This window comes from Falco peregrinus, chromosome 8, assembly GCF_023634155.1.
Source record: "Falco peregrinus isolate bFalPer1 chromosome 8, bFalPer1.pri, whole genome shotgun sequence".
NCBI classification, from domain to species: domain Eukaryota; kingdom Metazoa; phylum Chordata; class Aves; order Falconiformes; family Falconidae; genus Falco; species Falco peregrinus.
The window spans coordinates 15,568,351-15,588,567 of NC_073728.1; the positions used below are offsets into that span (position 1 = coordinate 15,568,351).

General features: G+C 38.1%; 1 protein-coding gene across 5 annotated transcripts in view; it reads right to left on the reverse strand.

Moving 5' to 3' along the window:
• PARD3B (par-3 family cell polarity regulator beta) overlaps positions 1 to 20,217 on the reverse strand; it is a 413,399-nt gene that overhangs the window by 234,904 nt on the left and 158,278 nt on the right. For all 5 annotated transcript variants that reach the window (XM_055812187.1, XM_055812185.1, XM_055812186.1 and 2 more), the window contains exon 5: positions 5,733 to 5,824. In XM_055812187.1, coding sequence (XP_055668162.1) covers positions 5,733 to 5,824 — 92 coding nt within the window. The remainder of the gene's footprint in view (positions 1 to 5,732; positions 5,825 to 20,217) is intronic.

Genomic DNA, 20,217 nt, shown 5'->3' on the forward strand with positions numbered 1-20,217 from the left:
AAAGCCAGAATCTTTCAATAGATCACTAAATTCCTCAGATGTTTTTAAGAAAAGGTACAGATTAGTAAGCTGCTATATCTGGAAAAACCTCTTAGCGCAGGATGTCAATGTTTCCCTTGCAATCAGAAAAGCACAGCTGATATTCTGAACACGCTTTGTGGTGTTTTTATTGACCACAGCAAGAAGGCAAAGAAAATGTCACTCAGATGCACAGAGCTCACAGATGGAAGTTAAGCTACTTCCCTGCTTGCTCTTCACTTGCACCTCCAGCACCACCAGCCAACGCTGCTGTTCCAGGGGAGGAGACCACCCAGTAATAAGGGGTGCCTGACATTTGGCAGCGAGCACAGGCAGACAGGCGAGGTCAGGTTATTAAAGGGAATTTTAAAGAGGAAGCATGCACAGATTTATCCAAATAAAAAGGGTGATGACTGTCCATGTACTACTACTACTAATCAAATCAGTACGGTTACTGATGGTAATAAAGTATTTGCACCCATTTTTCCAGAGAGGCTTCCTGAGTAGCCAGCTCAACTAAAGCTGTCAGATAGCATATTTCCCAACCGCCTCCTACCCCTTTTTCCACATTTCTCCTTCCCTCTTTTAAACTGCATGCTCAAAGCTCTGACGAAAATGTCTTGAAAGGCCTGAACAAGAAACTGGAGCTCAAGATGTTAAATAGAGTGAACACACTCAAGTAATGAAAATCTGAGCAGTATCTAAATAGGGATGGAGAGCACCCTACAAGGAGAAGGGAAAGCAACTGAACAGGCAGTCGAAAAGGAGTTTTCCAAACAGTTAAGGAAACTGCTCAACCTCTGTTAGAGGAGGCACTCGCATTTCAGCTGCTCCATTCTACACAAAACTAAAACTATCCACAAAGTTTAAATATTTACTATGAAATAATGTCAGAATCTTCCACTTTCAGGTTTCAGGAGGTAACTAATCACCCGCTCCTAACAAAAAGATGTTGATCTAGCAAAAATGCTACTGAAATCCAGTTCCCTGCCCCCCCCCCCCCCCCCCCCCCATAAATAAATCAATCAATCAGTTCTCACAAGATTAACTGTCTAAACGTTTAGAGAAAAAACCAGCCAGCCTGCAGGCACCAGGTTTTTGTGTCTTTTTTTCTTTAAATCAAGTTGTTCCAAATCTGTGTTGTTAGATTAATGAAAGACACAGTTGGTTAAAAAGAAAAAAAAAGTAAAATACAGAGAAGAAAAAAACGCTGTCGTTACGCTTTAATTATGTATCTACAGTGCTTAAACCAAGGAACTGACCCTGACCTCTGCTAAAAAGAAGTGGGCAGACAGCAAAACAGAACATAATGAAAACACGTAATGAATTATCTACGCATAAATTACCCTTTGAGTTCCAACTAATCCTGCTAATAATCTAAACATCCACTTCCAAGCAGATTTGTGTTTACTGTTCCTTAACACCGTCATTTTTACTAAGAAAAGCAAGGTTTTCAAAACCAGTATTTTCTATGTGTAGTGTGCGTTAAAGGTTGTGTTGAATTTCTACCTGACCTCTGTAGAGTATCAAGACCCTGCTGTTACTTTAAAAATCTTTCAGTCCTAGTCCAGGACATGAAGGGAAGCAAGGAAAAAATACCAACTTTTATACACTCATGGCATTAGCTTGGCTTCACTTACTCTAAACATCATCTTTACTAGGAAATAAATTTAAAAATCCACCTTCAGAAATTACAAGAGGATAGTCACTAGTCCTGTCTTTATTTATTCCATTTTAAAAAAAAAAGTGCCTAAAACCCAAGGTTTCAAGTCTCTCTTCTAGCAAAGTTCAACTCCCCAAAGGTCAAATTAAAATTTTCAGACTCCCAAAAGATACTGTCCTGAAAAGTTGCCCAGTACTTTTACAATGAATTTTTTAAGAGAATCCAAGCCAAGAAACCTCCTTCCTATTAGCTTCTGAATACAGTAGCTAAAAAATCCTCCACACTGCCACTCGTTTCATTTATCCAACATACAACTAATTTTACCTACTTAAATCAGTGAACTAGTTTTCTTCAAATGGAATGATTTTCCTGCTTAGAGAGAAACATAAAACGAGCCAGGTCTGAAGCCTTTAACTTCAACGGACTAGACTTCATAATCATAAAATATTAATCACGGTACTCTTTTTTTTCTGCCTCCCTCTGAAACACCTATTATTGGCTGTAGTTAAGAGAAGGGACAGTGACCTCAGACAGGTTGGTGCTCTGATGAGAAGGCTCAGATAATTTTCTTAGGTGACTAGATGCTATTTTGCTTAAGTGCTGTAGGTCATAGTGATTAGCAAATTTAGTGACAGGGAAGAATATATTTAGTTAAAGCTGCAGGGACAATAGTGGTTTTCTTTCTTTCATAGCATGGAGTAGCTCACAGGCTTAAACATTAGCTTCATTAACATCACTTAACTAACATGGCTTATTAAAATGAAGGCTTAAGGTGTCATGACTTGGTGGTCCTTCATGGCCCTAACATCTCTGAAATACAACAAGAAAGATAACTGCAAAAATCAGAATTATAAATAGTATTTCCTTCCAGAAAGAACAGTGTAAAGAGAGTCAAATTAGATATGAAGATGCTAGTTTTACTACTTATGGAAGAAACAGTTTTATTAATTATTATTATTCTATTAATAGGACCTTTTTTACTTATATTCAAATTAAGATACCAGTAAGATAAGATACATGGTCTCCAATGACTCACTATTTTCCTTTATAAACCTACCACTCCTAATGAAAAAAACTTTTGGAAAAAAGTTTAAAAAACCCAAACAAAACCAAAACACTGCACTTTTAAGGAGAAAGCCGTACAAGAATCACAATCATTACCTTAAAACTGAAATTCTTTGACTTTTGAAATTCCAGTGATTTTCACAGAAATACCAACTAACTTTGCTTTACAACATGTGTTCTGATTTCCTCTTAAGTTGTTTGAAGAAACTGGAATATATTACAAATAATTGAATATAATTCACAATTTTGAGGAAAAAATCCTCATACTACCCCCATCTCAAGACTTGCAGGCAAAATAGTGTTTTTAAAAATCTCTTCAGGACACAGGAAGCACAAGCAAGGCATATTTTAGTAGTATTAATTTACTGGAACTCTGCATTTAAAGAAACACTGCTCCTTTCTCTCTGTTTGTGTTTCAGGTTTTTCTGGCCAATGTTTCTCCTTAATGCATCAATCTCAATCCAGATTAAGACAGCTCATTTTGTCTCAAAAAATTACAACCAGTGCAGAAAGGTTCTTGGGAATACCTTGCTCCGGCCAGCTTTCCCTCTGCTCTCTGTTCAATGCTTTGATACTCAGGCATCAGCTGAGTAGCCCCCAATCTGTATTCTTTATCACTTTTCCTTCCATACTCCTCCATCAAGATAGTTTGCAAATTCAGCAAAAATCCTAAGAGATCTACAGATAACTAGGCTTATTATCAACTGTTCTGCAACATGCCAGAGAAGACCTGACCATTTCAGAAAACTGAATACCTCTGAAAAGTATCACAGAGGTCTTTCTCATTGTCAATGTTTCAAGTGGCCACCACAATCAGGTTACGAAGATTAAAGCAAATGAGTAATGCCTCAAGCTTCTGAAGGATCCCCAATGCAAGCAGTGACTTGTTTAACTTGATGAACAATCATATGCTGTCAGAAAATTCCTAAGAGGGCTTAGATGATCTAAACCACCCTAGTAAAAGCGTAAGGACAACAGTAAATATGAGCATAGCACGCATAGAGCTTTATTAATCCTCATGACAAACTAATGGATCAAGAGACAAATGAATGCATGTATCTGGTGATGCATAATAACCACCTCAAGTGAAACAAGCTGCAGAATTCTTTAGTGACATTCCATAACAGAAAATAAATATTTAACAACTAAAGTGACCAAGTTCTATAACTGCATGATGAACATTAATCAGCTAGCACGTAACTTAAGAGGCCTGACAGATGCAGAGGAAACTGGAAGAGCTCTCCAGCTCCTTTTCATGATGAGACCATTCTAAAAATATGTATCAGTACCAGCATGCAAGAGAAGAAACCACAGAAAGGCATACAAAGTAGGTGACAAGAGGTCTCCAAGAAGGAGGAAAAATACACAGAAGAATTGAAAATCACAACCTTACCAAGACAAAAAAAAAAAAAAAATCCCATAAAAGAAATTAAATTATGACTCGAAGAACTAGAAAAACTAAGAAATTAACTCCTGCGTGCAGAAGACAAATTTTTGATACGCTTTAAAAGGAAAGGTGATCCTTCTACCAAAATCCTGGTGTGGACCAGAAGACCATGAAGATCAGAGTCTCTGCTCTTGCAAACTTCCCCGCAGATTCTGCGTATATAACTTCATGCTTCCTTCCCAGACCTCACATAGGTAAAATGGGAATTCTCAGGTGTTTATGAAGATACATGCTTTAAGATTAAAGCATTCAGATACTGGTTTTTTCATGGTTTTTCTTTTATACTGTCTTGACAAAGAACTATAAGCTGCAGAATTATAGCAATGATTATCTGCTATAATAAAAATTGAAACAAATTAATTTTTGCCATTTTAGCTGTCACACAAAAGTTTGCCACGTAACACTTCTTAATTTCATTAGACTACATGCTATGATACCACTGAGTTCTGCAACAAACACAACATACTTGACAAAGGACTGAATTCCTTTCCCTACTCAAAAAGGTGACTTCTGCACATCCTGAGTCACCAGTTAAAACTGAAATTTAAGCTTATGGTGGGACAGGAGAATAGCAGCACAGAAGCATTTTCAGGTTAAATCCTCTACTAGCACCACCGAGGAAGTGTCTGACCTACTTAGCAACACTGTATTGCAGCCTGGCTGTTAATTTTTGTATGACAAATGTAATCTGCAAAAATATTTTTATTTCATTTCAGCCATTTAGAATTTTCCCTGTGATTTCAGGAACAATAAACCCTGAAGCTCACTATTAAACCTCTTGAGAACACCTAGTTTCCACTTGTTTCACCTATGCAACTCTTAAATCTTACTGTATTGGCTTCCAACGCAAATTATGTATTTACCTAAGTTTCAGTCAAAATGTAGACCAGTCAAAATCAAAGTTATTTTCCAGACTATCAATGTGACCACTGCCACCTTCAGTTACAACAACACTGGCCATCTCTGTTTTGTTATAAATGAAGAGAGGAAAAGGATGCATTCCATCTGACTACTCCAGTGAGGCAAGCCACAGGGAAGTATTACAAATACTGGCTATAGTTTTCACAGTGTATAAGCACAGATATAAAATCTACTACAGGATATAGCAACCATACTACTCAAAACCAGATGTGATATTTTAACTGAAAAAATCCTTTTAGGATTACATGGTTTAGCTGACTGGTTATTTATACAATATACTACCTAAGAACATCCTCTATCTTAAGACATCAAATACTTGGCAGGACTGAGCAGAAAGCACAAAGACAACACACAATGGTAGCGTATCTCCCCCTTAGCCTTACACTACTAACACCACAATAAAGTCATTCATATTCATTGAGGGTAAAAGACTGTCATGTGCAAATACGTGCTTCAGTTTGTGAATCGAGTGCATTTTTAGGATGGGAAAGGGACGAGGAGGAAGAGACCATGATGATGCGCACAATGCAGATTCACAGGTGCAGCTGGAGTGAGAAGTCTTGTTTTGTACGTTGATAAATCACACTTGAGTTAGCACTGAACAGAAGATGTTCTTACCTGATAGGGAGCCAGGTCCTCTGAGCCAACAACAGTTCTGTGGGGCCAGTGAGGTTCATCTCCGCATCCTGAAAGGATACCTGGGAAGCACCCTGTTGAGAGATTTCAAAGCACATTTGAAACTACATACATGCTTATGCATATAGAACAATGGCTATATTTATATTTTTGAGTCAATATCTGGAAGAGTAAACAAGTCCTAAGTAACATCGTATCACTGACAGTGATGGCTGAAAGACCTGTTCTGTGTGCAGCGTATGTGACACAGCATTTGGAGAAACAGTCGTGCTCCTCACACCAGAACCCCGCCATGCTCCCACTGGCAAAGCTTGCGGCACTGCTTCCTTGCTTGCCTGTCTGACCTGAATGTCACTCTTGCCCATTTTGAGCCACCTCCTGTCTCACAAATAGATTCCACAGATCTTGGACAAACCCAATGGCTTTTTTCTGCTCCTTCTATGCCTTAGTAGCATTTACCTGGTAAAGATATTTTCACAGTAACTTCATAGAAAAAGAAACTATATAACCATTTGGCCAGACACAAAAATACAGTGCACATGGAAACCTGACATGGAAACCTGACATTAATGGTAACACTCTTGAAAACTATTATTTAACTTCCTTTTTGTGATCCTTAGAGTCTTAATGTTTGCATTGGTTTTTTTTCATACTGGGAGAGGGAAAGAGGGTCCAACAAGATAAGACCACTGTCAGCAGGTGATATATTAGCTTTAATGTACTGTACTTCACTGTGACCCTTATGGTAATAATGTAAACAGAGCAAAATCCGTAACAAAGATCTTCTTTGGACAGGTCACTTCTGCCAACTCTGCAATAGGAATATAGCTGGAAGACATAAATCTTCAGCTGTCAACACACTAAGAGAATTCAATTCAGCGCTTGATCTTAACTACATAAAGTTAATCATTTTTGTTGTTGTTCTTGCAGTGGTACAGTTTCCCAGTGTATACACTTGCTATATCATGTTGTCCCAAGGCAAAAGGTAGCAATGTTATAAATTAACTCCAATGAACAAAGCCAACTAGATAGGTAATTTAATTTTCAATAAAAGCTCTACACTGTACTTTAAAACTTCCAAATACTCTCAAAAGATGGCTCTACTCAGAAAGATGGCTTTAAAGGTTTGTTGGTTTTGGTCCCTCAAAGATTTGTAGAGCTTCTTTTCAGTTATTAAGTATCAGGAGAGTTGGGGGCAAAAGTGGGTTGCTTTGTATTTTAGAAAATAATCCTGTCCAGCCTTGCAAGCAAACCCTTGGAATATAAATTAAACTGGATCCCCTTTCGGTTCACACACCACTTTTGAACCTATAATACTGGTAGTGATTCTCTGTGTGTGTTAATCAGAGCACAAGCCAACAGACTTGGCTTCCACTACAAGACCAATATAGCTCGCTGAAAGCAAACTTCTGTCACTAATGGAAGAACTATTTTAAAAAATGTGTAGTGAGTACGTGCCATCTCTTCCAATCACTTTTCACAGTGGAACCACACGTCAAGGAGCAATTCTTGTTATATGAAGCATATTCCATACTAACCTCATAAATCAGGAACTCAACCTCAAGCAGTGCATTAGCAACAGAAATCCGACACACAGCCTTCATACGCTGACTTAGTCTTGAAAAAAGATAGCGCCTTGATAGCAACAGATGCCAGAAGCAGATGAAAACCCTTAACAATAATGCTCCCAACGAAGCTAACCTCCTTTAGCTAACCACTGAAAACACTGGTGCTACAAAGGTTCTTCGTTTGGAAGACTGAAAATAGCCAAGCCATGAGCAGATTTGGGGTTGTGAATTGACTACACTCTCTTTTCTTCCAGACACTGGCTGCAACACAGTGCTACTCCATGCATGACAAAGAACTTGCTACTCACGCCTCAGAACTTCATGCTATTTAAGGCCTCCCTTGCAGCCTACACAAGCCTGCAGAAGTTGCATTATTTCTGTTACTGGGCTTTTGTTACTACTGTTCTTGCTGTAGTGAGGTTACGCCCATACTTGTCCTCCACCTCCACTTCTTGGGAAACAGATTTCACAGTAATGACAAATACTATGTTCAGAACACAATCTCATCTCACGTTTCTGTTGACTGATTCAGGCTTTAAACCACAAGAAACCATTTTTTTTGATCAACAAGTCTAATCTCAGATTATTTTTTTAGTGACACAGCACAACATTGCTAAGGGCACAGTTACACTGCAAGATAAGTAAGAGATTCTCACAAAAAGATGGCAACCAACAGCTTCCTTTTCTGCTAAAGACCAGATCAGCAAAAAGTGTCTTGAAGCTGGCTAAGAGGATTATTAAGATATTAGGGGTATCAGTCCTTCAGTAGATGTCTTCAAGAACAGATTTATAAACGTGTCACAAATGTTTCAAGGCATGTTCATTTCTGTGCCAGAAAATAATAGTCCAGCCTTGTAAAGTGCCTGACAGCCCCACATTTTCATCATTCCACAAGATCAAACTTCTGTGAGGAATTGGAGAATGAAGTTTGGAGTCCATAACAGCAATTACAGCCATTATTTTTTTTTTAAGCCTTAATTTCTCTATATATCCCCCCCCCCCCCCCCCTTTTAATTTAAGGCTAAATGTTCCTAAAGAAAAGTCACCCTCTCATAATCTGGACAGAAGGGTGCTGCAGGGGGAGGTTCAGTGTCACAGCCCCCATCCTGCACACCACCACCTGTTTTGATTTGAAGGCATACAGTGCTCACACATACCACAGATTATCACATGCTCAAGTCAGTGAACACAAAGCCAGATATATTTAAAGGCCTAACTGATCAAGGAAACATGAATCATAACACTGAAATTATAATTGAGCTCTCTGAGAATGACATCAGAGCTCCAGTCACTTAACAATCACTACAAATGAACAAATTCCTTTCATACTTCAGCACTCCATTAAAAGCACAGTAAATTTAAACAGATCATCTCCTGCCCAGCTAGCAGAATGATAGCAAACCAACAATGCACAAGTAAAGACATTGTTAGAAGACAATGATCCAATACACACAAAAATTCTCAATCTCTTGTTCATATTTTAAAGGCTGACAGGTTTTCAATACTAGCAGAATTAATGACACTGACTCCCAAAACTTGACTCAAATTCAGCTGACAGTGTAATAGATTTACAGTGACGGAATTGCAGTTTTCACTTAGGAAATAGGAATAAAATGTAAAATGGCGTGGTAAACACAAAAGCCAAGAAAGCACATGTCTAAGAACAGTGGAAGTATTTTTAGTTTGTTTACACAGGAATAATTTGATTTAGGCAATTTTTCTTAGTGCTGCAAAAATCCTGGTCTTCAAATTAGGACTGAAGCAAAACAGAGGGATCCTATTCAATAGCAGCCCTCTGCCAACAACTGTAACCCAAATCTCATATTCATTATGTGAGAGCTCTCAAATTAGGTAAACACGTATGTATGATAGTAGGAAGAGTGACAGAGTACATACCAGTAACATTTTCAACTCTGTGGACATGCACAGTCTTCTCAATTCAACCATCAGCATGGACATATATTAGCCTCAACAATAAATGCTGGCATCAGTCATGTGTCTTTTTAAGGTTAGGGAGTATGAGAAGTTCTCCATTTTTTCTTTAATTTTTGAAATGCCTATTTCATAAAAAACACAAAACATCTGGGGGGGGAAGCAATAGTGGCACTTTTGGACAGAGACATGAAAGTATCCATTTCTGGCTAGAAAAAAGGGAGGATATACACAATTGACTGAAAACAGTCAAAACAACTGGTTTTATTTCAAACTAAGGGTGCAGCCCTAAGCAGCTAGCACAGCAGATAGCTACCCTGACAGCCTGGCTACCAACAAGCCCTGTTGCTTTGTTTTCTCACTATCATCACAACCCAGAAAAACTGGATTTTTATATCCTAAAAAAACCCAAAACAACCAAACAGATCTGTTCTCTAACCAAACTCCAGTTATAGTGTAGCTTTGTATTACATTTTAGCTAAAAAGAAATCTTTCATTGAGGTTCTTCTGCAGCAAAATTTTACACGTTTATCCAAGAGTGGACTATACCACCTCGCCCAGCACGACATCTTTAGAAATATCCACAGGCCACCAGCGGCTATAAAAGGACCCTAAATCACTTCTATTCTCCCTGGTAGACTCAGAACACTATTCTTAAGACAAGAAGTAAGTTTGCAGGTAGCATAAAATTGCGAACACATCACTTTTAGAAAAGCTAGGTAGCAAAAACCATCCTCTTTTACTTGGAAAAAAACTCTTATTAAACAACAACCAACATGAGAGAAACCTAAGATAAATTTAGAAAATAGGAAGTCTACATAAGCAACTGGAGAAAATCCTGAGTACAGAGTTTACTTGCAGTATAAAAAGGTCATCAAACACTAAACTTGAAGGAAATCAGTAAGTTCTATGAATAGAGGAAATACACATGATATCTACTCAAACTAGGAATGAAGTAGTCTGGTAAACCCAAGAGAAAGTATCTTTACCTGAAACTTTGTTTTAAGGACAAAGTTAGAAATGAAAACGTAAAACTGGAATTCCAGTTTATAGTATTGTATTCCCTGAGGGCACCAGCTTTTTAAAACAAAGGAAAGGCATCCAAACCCTAAAGCAGAAGGTCATGGAGCAGGACGGCAGGCTGCAGACCGCACTCTGCCTGCTCGGCTGACAGCAAACCTTCTTCCAAGAAGGTTCAGTGGGAGTTCAGCTCCTACCAACATAACAAACAGTCAGATGCAAGGAAACCTGGGGGTGAAAGGGATGCTTAGGTTACAAATGCAGGAAATGCCTCATCTACTGCCCTCACAACAGACAATTTTAATTACCATATTTAAAAATCAAACATTTTTAGCAACACTTTCAGGATCATATGAGCATTTCTGACAGCCAGAATGAGTTTAAGAAGCCACAGCACTATTTTTAGCTTTAAAAATCAGCACTTTCATAAATATTGCCGCACAAATTAGTCCGTGTTACAAAGTTAAGGTGTTTACTTTTAGTTACAGCAACAAATGCAACAGCTGACATTGCATACAGAAGACGATCCTCAAGACCATATAGCTCAAAGAACGCACATAAAGGTCCTTTTTCATTCAGTTAAACAGCCAAGCACAGGTTAAAATACGATAACCGTATTCAAACCGAAGTTACACATATGTTGATGTGCCATCCCGCAGTTAATTACAGCACTGTTTTCAAGTTCTGGCCAATTGTACATGGCTGTGGCTCAGAGAGGCTCCTCCGTGGCTCACATCTGCTGGGACAAAGCGTAAGTTGTGCATCTACACACATTTCTGAAATGGCTAAGAAACTTTGTTCAACCACAATAACCAGTACCCTTTGTTACCGCACTCCTGTCACCCTCAGACTGTAAGCAGAAGAGTGCAGCAAACCACAAGTTTTAAAAAAGTTTTAGACTTAAAATCAGTGTCTAGATTCCCCTATTCAGCCTTAAATCCACAACGAGCCTAACTGAAGCTGTGGTCCTAAAAACTCTACATTAAGAAAAGAGTTATTTTATCTTTACTCCTTACAGAGTACAGACTCAGGCTATTTCAAGGCCAGGGAACACTGACAAGTAAAATACGTAAAGAGTGTCAGTTAGCAGAAACCTGTTCTTAAAAAACCTTTGTGGAAAAAAAAAAAAATGTAACTGGAGAAGAGCATTAAAATCAGAGTCTCTGAATAGGTTAAACATTACATACTGTAAAACACCACCTTTCAATGAGTTACACAAAACCTGAAATCATTCAAATATTAGATATGAAAACAAAGTTTGTGTCAGTATCTGCCTTTCATCTGCTTAGCTAACCTTTCATTACCAAGCTAATACCAGTCTTCCTGCCCACACTGCTTTACGTGACACTCAAAATCACATTCTGAAATACATTTAAGAGCAGCTTAGCATTGCAAAAGCATGCATAAAGCTGCCTCAAAAATATTTCCAGACTAATTTTGCTATCTTAACATACAATTTTCCTTTTTTCCTTTCTAAGTGTAATAAAATACCAAACATCCTTTTAAAATCAACCAACAACAGAAAATTAAGTTGCTCAGCATGATCTTAAACATCACAGAGCTTGCCCGAAAGAGAAGACATTGATCAACAGACATGCAAGCTGTCATACTTCAACAACTGTATTTATAACTACAACATATTTATCCCAATTAAAAAATTCCTAACCATCTAACATCCCTACAGTATGACTATTATCAATATATCAAGGATGGCAACCAATGCAAAGCAAGCTAATAAAATGCTGCTAAACAAAAGTAAAAATATTAGTGTTTGTTACTGCGTATTTCTTATTTTTGCAGCAGCCTGCTTGATTTAAATCACTCTGCCTCCATAAAACGTGCTAAGTATTTTTAAACAGCTCACAATACTTCCATTTCACTTACTGATTAAACTACATCATCCTCTCAACTATTCAGAATGAGATTCATTTGAAATGGATAATTGATGCAATTGTGCAGTATCTACAAATGCAATTAATCACTTGCTAAAGATGATTTTTAGGCAGGCAACAAATATGAAAATAAAAATCATACAGATTCTTTCAATAGTGCCAATTGAAATGTATTCTACTGGACTGCTAAAAGATATTTTTCAACATAATAGCTGTACATCTTCAGAAATTTTTAATAATATGCAAGTGGATTCATTTTTAATTAGCACAACACAAAGCAAAGCCATAATACAGTACGGCTTTTAGCAATTACATGACAGTTTCAGGAACCACAACGGCAACATCTTCCCCCTCTCAACTACCAATGGATTTCTTGAATGTTGTCGTGAGCTATGGTCTGGACACTGAAAAAGACATTTTAAACCAAGGGCATAAAAAGACACTCTCCTAGGAATCAGTCTGGAGCAAGGAATTATTCCCCCAAACTGTTTGCTAACAGCTCTCTGCTCGGGGTTATCAACACAGCTGAACTGCACTGGTGGATTACACACACCGGTGTACAATGCAAAAACCAAGCAGGCTGAAACCTCCGCCCCGACAGGTCCAACTGCTCTGGGCCACTTTGCACTGAAACAGATTAGGAGACACCGTTATCACCCGCACAGTTCAACTGAGTACTCAGTTTTGTCATGAAAAGTGAGACAGGAACATCTTACGCACACACACATATTTTGAAATTATTGCTTATGCCCTAGAGCTCAGTAGTCAACAATAACTGTCAAGAGTATGAGGGCAAACTCTCAGTAGTAAACAAGGTGCTCTCACACTGAGAAGCCAAGGAGAAAGAGTACCTCATGGGGTTAAGCATGGGAGGCAATGTCTTCTGCCCTCCTAACTACCACTGTTCTAAGTTCAGCAGGCAACTTGAAGCCCCTGCCTTCTACATGGGCAAGATAGTGTTAATATTAAACACAGCAATTAGGGAGCACAGGAGTCAGCAGGAACCAAAAATGAGAGGAGCTTCAGTTCTTCAGGGACACAAGCCACACCAGCCAGTTTCTGACCTCAACTCCCACTGAGCTCTTCTGGAAATGATCAAACTCTTCCTGTAAAACACATCTTGCCAACACCAACCTTCAAAATGTTCTCCCTAACCCTTCCTCCTCTGCCTACTCCCTGTTTGTTCCCTGTCTCAACCACTCAAAAAATCTAGCTGAGGAGCATTTTCTGCATGGATTATGGCAATGCTCTGTTTCTTAAAACTCCTACCCAAGTATAAGTTCTTCAAGAGCAGCAAGGATCGTTTAAGACCTGGAGAAATAAAATGTTATGTATAATTTTGGTCATGAAACTTTCCAAGAGTGCTCAGATGAAAAACTTCTCTAATACTGAGGAGGTGGGGGAATTCCACTAGCTGGAACAGTACTGGAGCTCACACCTTTCTTGGCAGTCGTTTTGCATGGGTGAAGGGAAGGAAGAGGTGCAGCTTGAGTGCCTAAGTATTTCCCTTTGTGAAGGACTCTGAGGAAAAGAAAGATGGAAAAATTGCCTCAGTTAAAAGTCTCTAGAAGTAGCTTTCCTGTATATAAAACTCTGGACTTACGTCCAACATTTTAAGAATTTCCACGGTGAGGTGTGAGCTATGTCTTTTCCAAAGCAGTAGAAAGTTGCTTTTAAAGACATTAATAGCATATTGATAAATATTTGGATTTAGCACCTCTACCGGCCAAGAACCAATTCCTGAAGTAAAAGGAAATGTTCCTCTGGGTGCGGGAGTGGGTGGGTGAGGACACGGAGACCGACACCACACACCAACACCAACCAAAAAACTACTGGAAACATAAGTAATATGGTAAGTGTTTGCAACTTTCAGGAGCTCTCAATATTGGAATAATTACTGAAAGGATACTGGCCAGCCACATGACCACTGGCACCTTTAAAACAGAGGATATGTTTATTAGACCTCTCCTCCATTTATCATGCTGATTTTAATTGCCTATGAGCTCTCTGCCTGCAGTGCAAGCCAACTAGACATTACAAAGCAGTATTAGGAGGTCAGTGTGCCTGAGCCAATATTATTTGCGTCTCAGCAAAATTATTAATTAGAGCTCATCCATGCTAAGAGCATTTAAAATTATTCTGGCTGACCTGAAGCATGGCTACTCTTGTGCTTAGGTGTTAAGAGTTCACATATATAGATCCTGAGATTCTGCTAGGAAATTAATATTCATAATTTATTTACCTTGCAAGTATTTTAATTATATTTTAAGAACTATTGCTAAATGTACTGTCTAGAAATCCATAGGTGGTCTTTTATTTACAGAGAACATTTACCAGTGCTATTAGCAATGCAAGGTAGTGAATAAGCATGCTTCCAAGCTAAAACTTATGCTTTCTTCTGTACCATCCACTTGGGAGACAAAAATCTGTGTTCAAAGAAAGCGCACAACCTTTGGACATGTGAGTTAGTACATAAATTATTTGTAAGCATTCCCATGGCAACAAGCATCATTCAAAAAGTGCACTAGTATTAGCTCTACAAATGCACACTAATCCCTCCTCTTGGTTGGAAACTAGCATTGGCCAATTAATATTGCACAAATAGGAAAGGAATTTGTATTTCTACGAGAAAATCTACTGAATTTTCTGAGACCAAGAGAACAGCAGCATTATCTTCCCTACCTTGACTCATTTTTTTTAAGCCTCCCAATATCTTTAGTTCACAGAATCTTTTACAAGAGATTTGCAAACTACAAATCTGTATTTTGACTGCTTTTTTATTTGTGTTGAGAGGAACTGGTTGTATTCCTTTTAAAAGTAAACAAAATATCTGTGAAGAAATTATCCTGATGTAGACTACAGTGGTTTCAGAGAAGTATCACCTAGTGATCATCCAAGTCTTATGTATAATGCTATTTCCCTCAGAAATAGAATTCTAATTTTATTCACCACGTAAAACTAATTCTGAACACTTTAAAAAAAAAACCCAAACCACACCAAAACCAAACCAAAACACAAACTAAACCAGTAATGCACAATACAGAAAACAAGAAACGGAAAGCCGCCCAAACTTTACGTACATAATCGCACTAGCAAATCAAAACCTTCTGCTTTTGCTACACCGATATGCCCTCAATATTGTTGGAAAGGCTTCTGAAGAACGCGTTATTATCTAAAAGCTGAATGCAGAAATGATACTTCAGCCTTTATCACTGAATTCAGCTAGCTTTTTCATCCAAATGAAAATTATGTATGCCTTCACCACCATGACAGCGCAACTGAACAATGGTTTCCAAAATTTACAAATCATACCCAATTTCAAAGTTAAAAAAAGGGACTTCACTGAAGATTGTATTTTGTTACTAATTGTCCTTATGAATAGAGCATATAATGTTATGCCTCAAGACAGGTTGGTCAACAGGAATCCATAGTTCTGTTGATTCTGTAACAGCAAGGAAAACCAAGTCCTTACCATCCACTGGCCTGCTAAGCACCGCTCAGAACCTTCAAGAACCAATTAGACTGTCTTAGATCAGAAATCTCTACTCATTGCTTTGGAAATTGAACAGTAACATCAGTAAGATTCTGTAACGGTATAAGAATGCTCTTTGTCTCACTTTAGAAGTCACTATCATAGCCATATTTAAGTCAAGAAGGCAGTCACTTCAGTAACCAACACCAGATGAAACTGAAAAAGATACAGCTGATCACATTGCCCACATCTTCTCAGACATGCCTTTTTGTAACACACCACTAATCGGTGATAGCCTGAGATATCCCCTGTACCAGTTAATCAGTGGATCACACTCCCACCCAAAGCCCACCCTAGAATCAGGCCCAGCAGAGCGCGCCGTGTCATGGGACACAGCCCTGGCCAAGGCACAGCTCCATTCCTCCTGGTCTGGCTTTGCCACTTATGGTGGATAACATTATGTTTTCCTCAGTGTACAACTTCTGTTAGTAATTGCCAGTTATGTTACTACTATTCCTCATACGGGATTATCACAGTGAAGCAACAGCACTGATTAATCAATTAGCATGGATTCATTAGAGAAGAGATGAAAGATAGGGCAATGTAATTGTGTTTACTGAACAATGGATGACAGTGTGCTTAAAGCCCAGGATTTCTAATAATACACAGCCACCTAGCATGATATATACATAACATTATGAATATTTAGAACATTCTCAGTGCAGAACTAGAAACAACAATCAGAATGTGCCTCTATACTTGCAAGTAATGCTGGAGCCTGAAGAATGCATAAAGAGGAGCGAGCGCAAGACAAATGGTGCAGTTGGATGAATATTTTAGCTTTGACTAAATCCTTGTAGAACAGCTCTGTCATTTCCTATAGACCAGTATGCACAGGCGCATCTGCACAATACACAGGCCAAAAATAGAGTAAAAAAAAAAAAGTGTCACAGAAACACTATTAACCAAGCCACATTAAGTAGAACATAAATAAAGCCAGCCTGCTTTTCTAATTAAACACTGATAGAGCCCACTATGAAATAAACAGAAGCACACAGAGTAACTTATAAGTTTTTTCTCCAAATATTCAAGGTGCACATCCTTCACTGCTTGCCCTTGTGAAAGGTTGAACACTGAACTGACATCAGCAATTAAAAGAACATGAATACCAAATTCCCAGACATGTCTTATGTTTCAATATATGATCCCCTTTAGGCACTAATGCAATAGCCAAAGACCCCTTCTTCTGTCTAACAGGGGCATATAGACTAGCCAGTAATGCATATAGATACCAAGACATGAGACGAGAATTAATTTCTTGAAAATATGGTGCAGTCAAGAGGTATTGAAATACAGCTGCTGTTGCACCGTTTGGCAGGATAAAGACTAAACATGAATGTAAAAGGTTACAGAGGAAATGCTTTGCTAAAAAGCTGAGGTGGAAAACATGCCCACCACAATCCACAAAATCAGAAATCTTCCCATAAATTGAAGATCAGCGTCCCAAGAGAAACCCAATCTACAGCATGACAAGGACTTGAATGCTCTTAAAGACTCACTCATTCAGCGTTTTCCCAAGACGCTTCCACAATGTCTCAGGGAACCACAGTTTGTGAATAGTGTATAGCTTCCTCTGTTTGGAATGCAGCCCTTGAACACAAGGTACTAAAAATAACATTGCCTGTTTAGATTAAAGGCACTTTCATTCCTGCTGGGAGTTAAGTATTCCCCCTTAACTTTGTGGGATACAAATTTATTTACTTTTCAGAAGATTCAGGCATTGAGTTAATGAAAGACTTACCAGCTTGCTTCAGCCTAAGTAGCTTATTGGTAAACAGTATGAGCATCATCCTGCAGATATTTAATATTTAACCACTTTCTCCATACTTTATGAGATGTTAAATTCTCAAAAGAAGTTTTTTATCTATATAAATATATGTATGTGTTTATGTATGTGTGTGTGTGTATATATATATATATAAATAAATAAAAAGTTGTAGGTGAAGTTCTTCCAAAATCATACCCCGTCACAAAGATCTATGGAGGTCTTACAACATATCTCAGTACAGGAAGGAATTACTTCTCTTAGAAATCCTACTCTCTCCTTGGCTCTGGGCACTCTACAAACCAAACTGCTAACCTCCATTCTCAACAAAACCTCCCCAACACTATGGCCAGGGAGCCATCATGGTGGCCTAAGAAAAAAACCAACACAAATCAGTGCTGCCAGGCCCCTATTTGACAAGTAAACCCCAGACTAGAGATATTCCTATTAAATTTCTCTGTTGGCATACTTTAAACCTAAGTCTAAAAAGAACTTGCCAGAGGAAAAACAGGCCATCAGTCTTGAAGATGTTTCTAAGGGACCATGAGAACATCTCAAGCCAGACAGCATCAAACAAGTAAATAAGGGTTAAAATGTTGCCTGAATCTCTTCAAGGAATTGAGTTGCCTGCATCCAAATGGAAGAAAACACATGCCTACATAAACCCCTTGATCTTGATCCCAATTCTCAACGGAAATTAATGCAACTGTGTAGCATTTTAATTCTGTTGAGCTGTATACAAAATCTTATTTTAGGATCTGGAAGTACAGACACAGTGTTACCCTGAATTTGTGTGTAGATATTATTAATAAACCTGAATTGACTTCTGTGAGCCAAGACATTACTACCACTGGCTTATCTTAAACCTAGCACGCAATTTAAACTAGAGATGGATCACCTGAGAATATATTGTTATTTCCAACAAATCCTTCTGAATCATAATGGTATTTTCAACCTCTCTGAGGATTTTTAAAAGTCATCAGAAAATAACCTTTCATAAAATGATCTGGTTTCATGTTAATAATTAACTACATCTTGAAATAACAGCACTGGTTAGTAAATAATTTGACAGCACTAAAAATTGCAGCAAAAGAAAACAGGATTTATCACATGGTTGAAAAAGCGGGGTGAAAAAAATGTCTTAAGCAAAGATGTAACAACATATTCATTTGGAATAAAATAGAACAGCAATAATAAAGCCATATAGATGAATTAAGCTCAGGATATTATAACAAGCACACTTTTACCTACTGATCTGACTATGAGGGGGACAATCTTACACAGTTAGAACTCTCACAACCATGATTTTTTTTAAAATCATGCAAAGAAAACAAGCACAGGCAACCACACAGGTAACTTCATTTTCACACTACGAAGTTACATTTATTGACAGAAATAAAGGTTACAGTTGGACTTAATTGCACTATAGTTGACTAATAGCAGCATCTTTAATTGCAAGAACAAAGGTCAGAGAACACTTTGCAGTTGCTCAGGTGAGCACAACACGTGATACAAACAAGTAAGTCTCTGAAAACCAAAAACCAGCATGAGTTATCAATCCTCCTATTCTTGCACGTGTTCCTGGACAGTCTGTTTCTATTCAATGCCTGTTTCTTTGCTTTTGAGAGAAACAGGAGAAAAGTGTGCTATGAGAAGTGTTGGTAATAAAAAGGTCTTCCAGAAGAAGTTCCCAATTAGTTTTTTTTATTCCTGTCTTAAAATAAACATTCTCACCTATATCAATGATTTCCTAGAAACAAAGTATCTCAGAGGCATGTTTAGTATAGAAGTGTTTGCCACAAAGTGGAAAAAAATAGCTAATCTGTCTCCTCACATGCCTTAACGTAGCTCCATCATTTCCCTAACCTCTCCACAGAGGATGCTCAAGCTGGTTTCAGATATGCACAGAAACTACACAGCTGTGACAAAATAGTTCCCTCGTTTCCAGTTCCTCAGAACTTAGAAACCAAAAGTATGGCACCAAATAGCAAAGTAAAAGTCCCAAACTACTTTTAGTATGTGTCAACTCAATACTTAACTACTACTTCCTTTCACAGTTAGGTCTTGACCAAAGCAAATCACATCAGAGCACTCCAGCAAGTAACAAAGTACTCCACACAATAATTAACCCAGTGAGACACAAGGATGTTGCTCACGTTTACAGATATGCAGCTTTCACTTCAGTATTCTATTAAATTCTGACGATTTTTAGAAACATTTTGAGTAGATATAAAAAGGCACTGCTTGCTTTCTTCTTTTTAGGCTAAGAAACTAAAAATTTACATACTCTTTTAATACTCAGAAGTAGTTTGATCGTGTTCAGCAAGACTGGAAAACTGAAAGCTTGGCTTTACAAACCCCTAGTTTCAGCTGCACCGCTATCTCCAACATTGTCAATTTATTATGGTTCACTTTAAGGAAAGTATCCAATTAGCATTTCACTCCATAACTGCCTTGGACTGAGCTGTTTGCTCATTGTTGCTCATTTTGAGTCAGTTTATCTCAGATAATGGTACAAACGAGAAAAAGGTGAAGCAAACTAATGAAAAGCTGTTTCATAAGCTAACCCAGTGGCAACACAACGAAGGCGCTCTTGGAAACAGCAAGGCTAACAGGTCTGTTTTACATGTAAAGCAGAAGTATCCTATTTAAAAACCAACCAACCCCCACAGAAACCCAAACCCAAACCAAACCCACAAAAAATACACAGAAACACCAACCAAACTTTGTGCAGGTTACAGGACTGTGCAAACCTCTC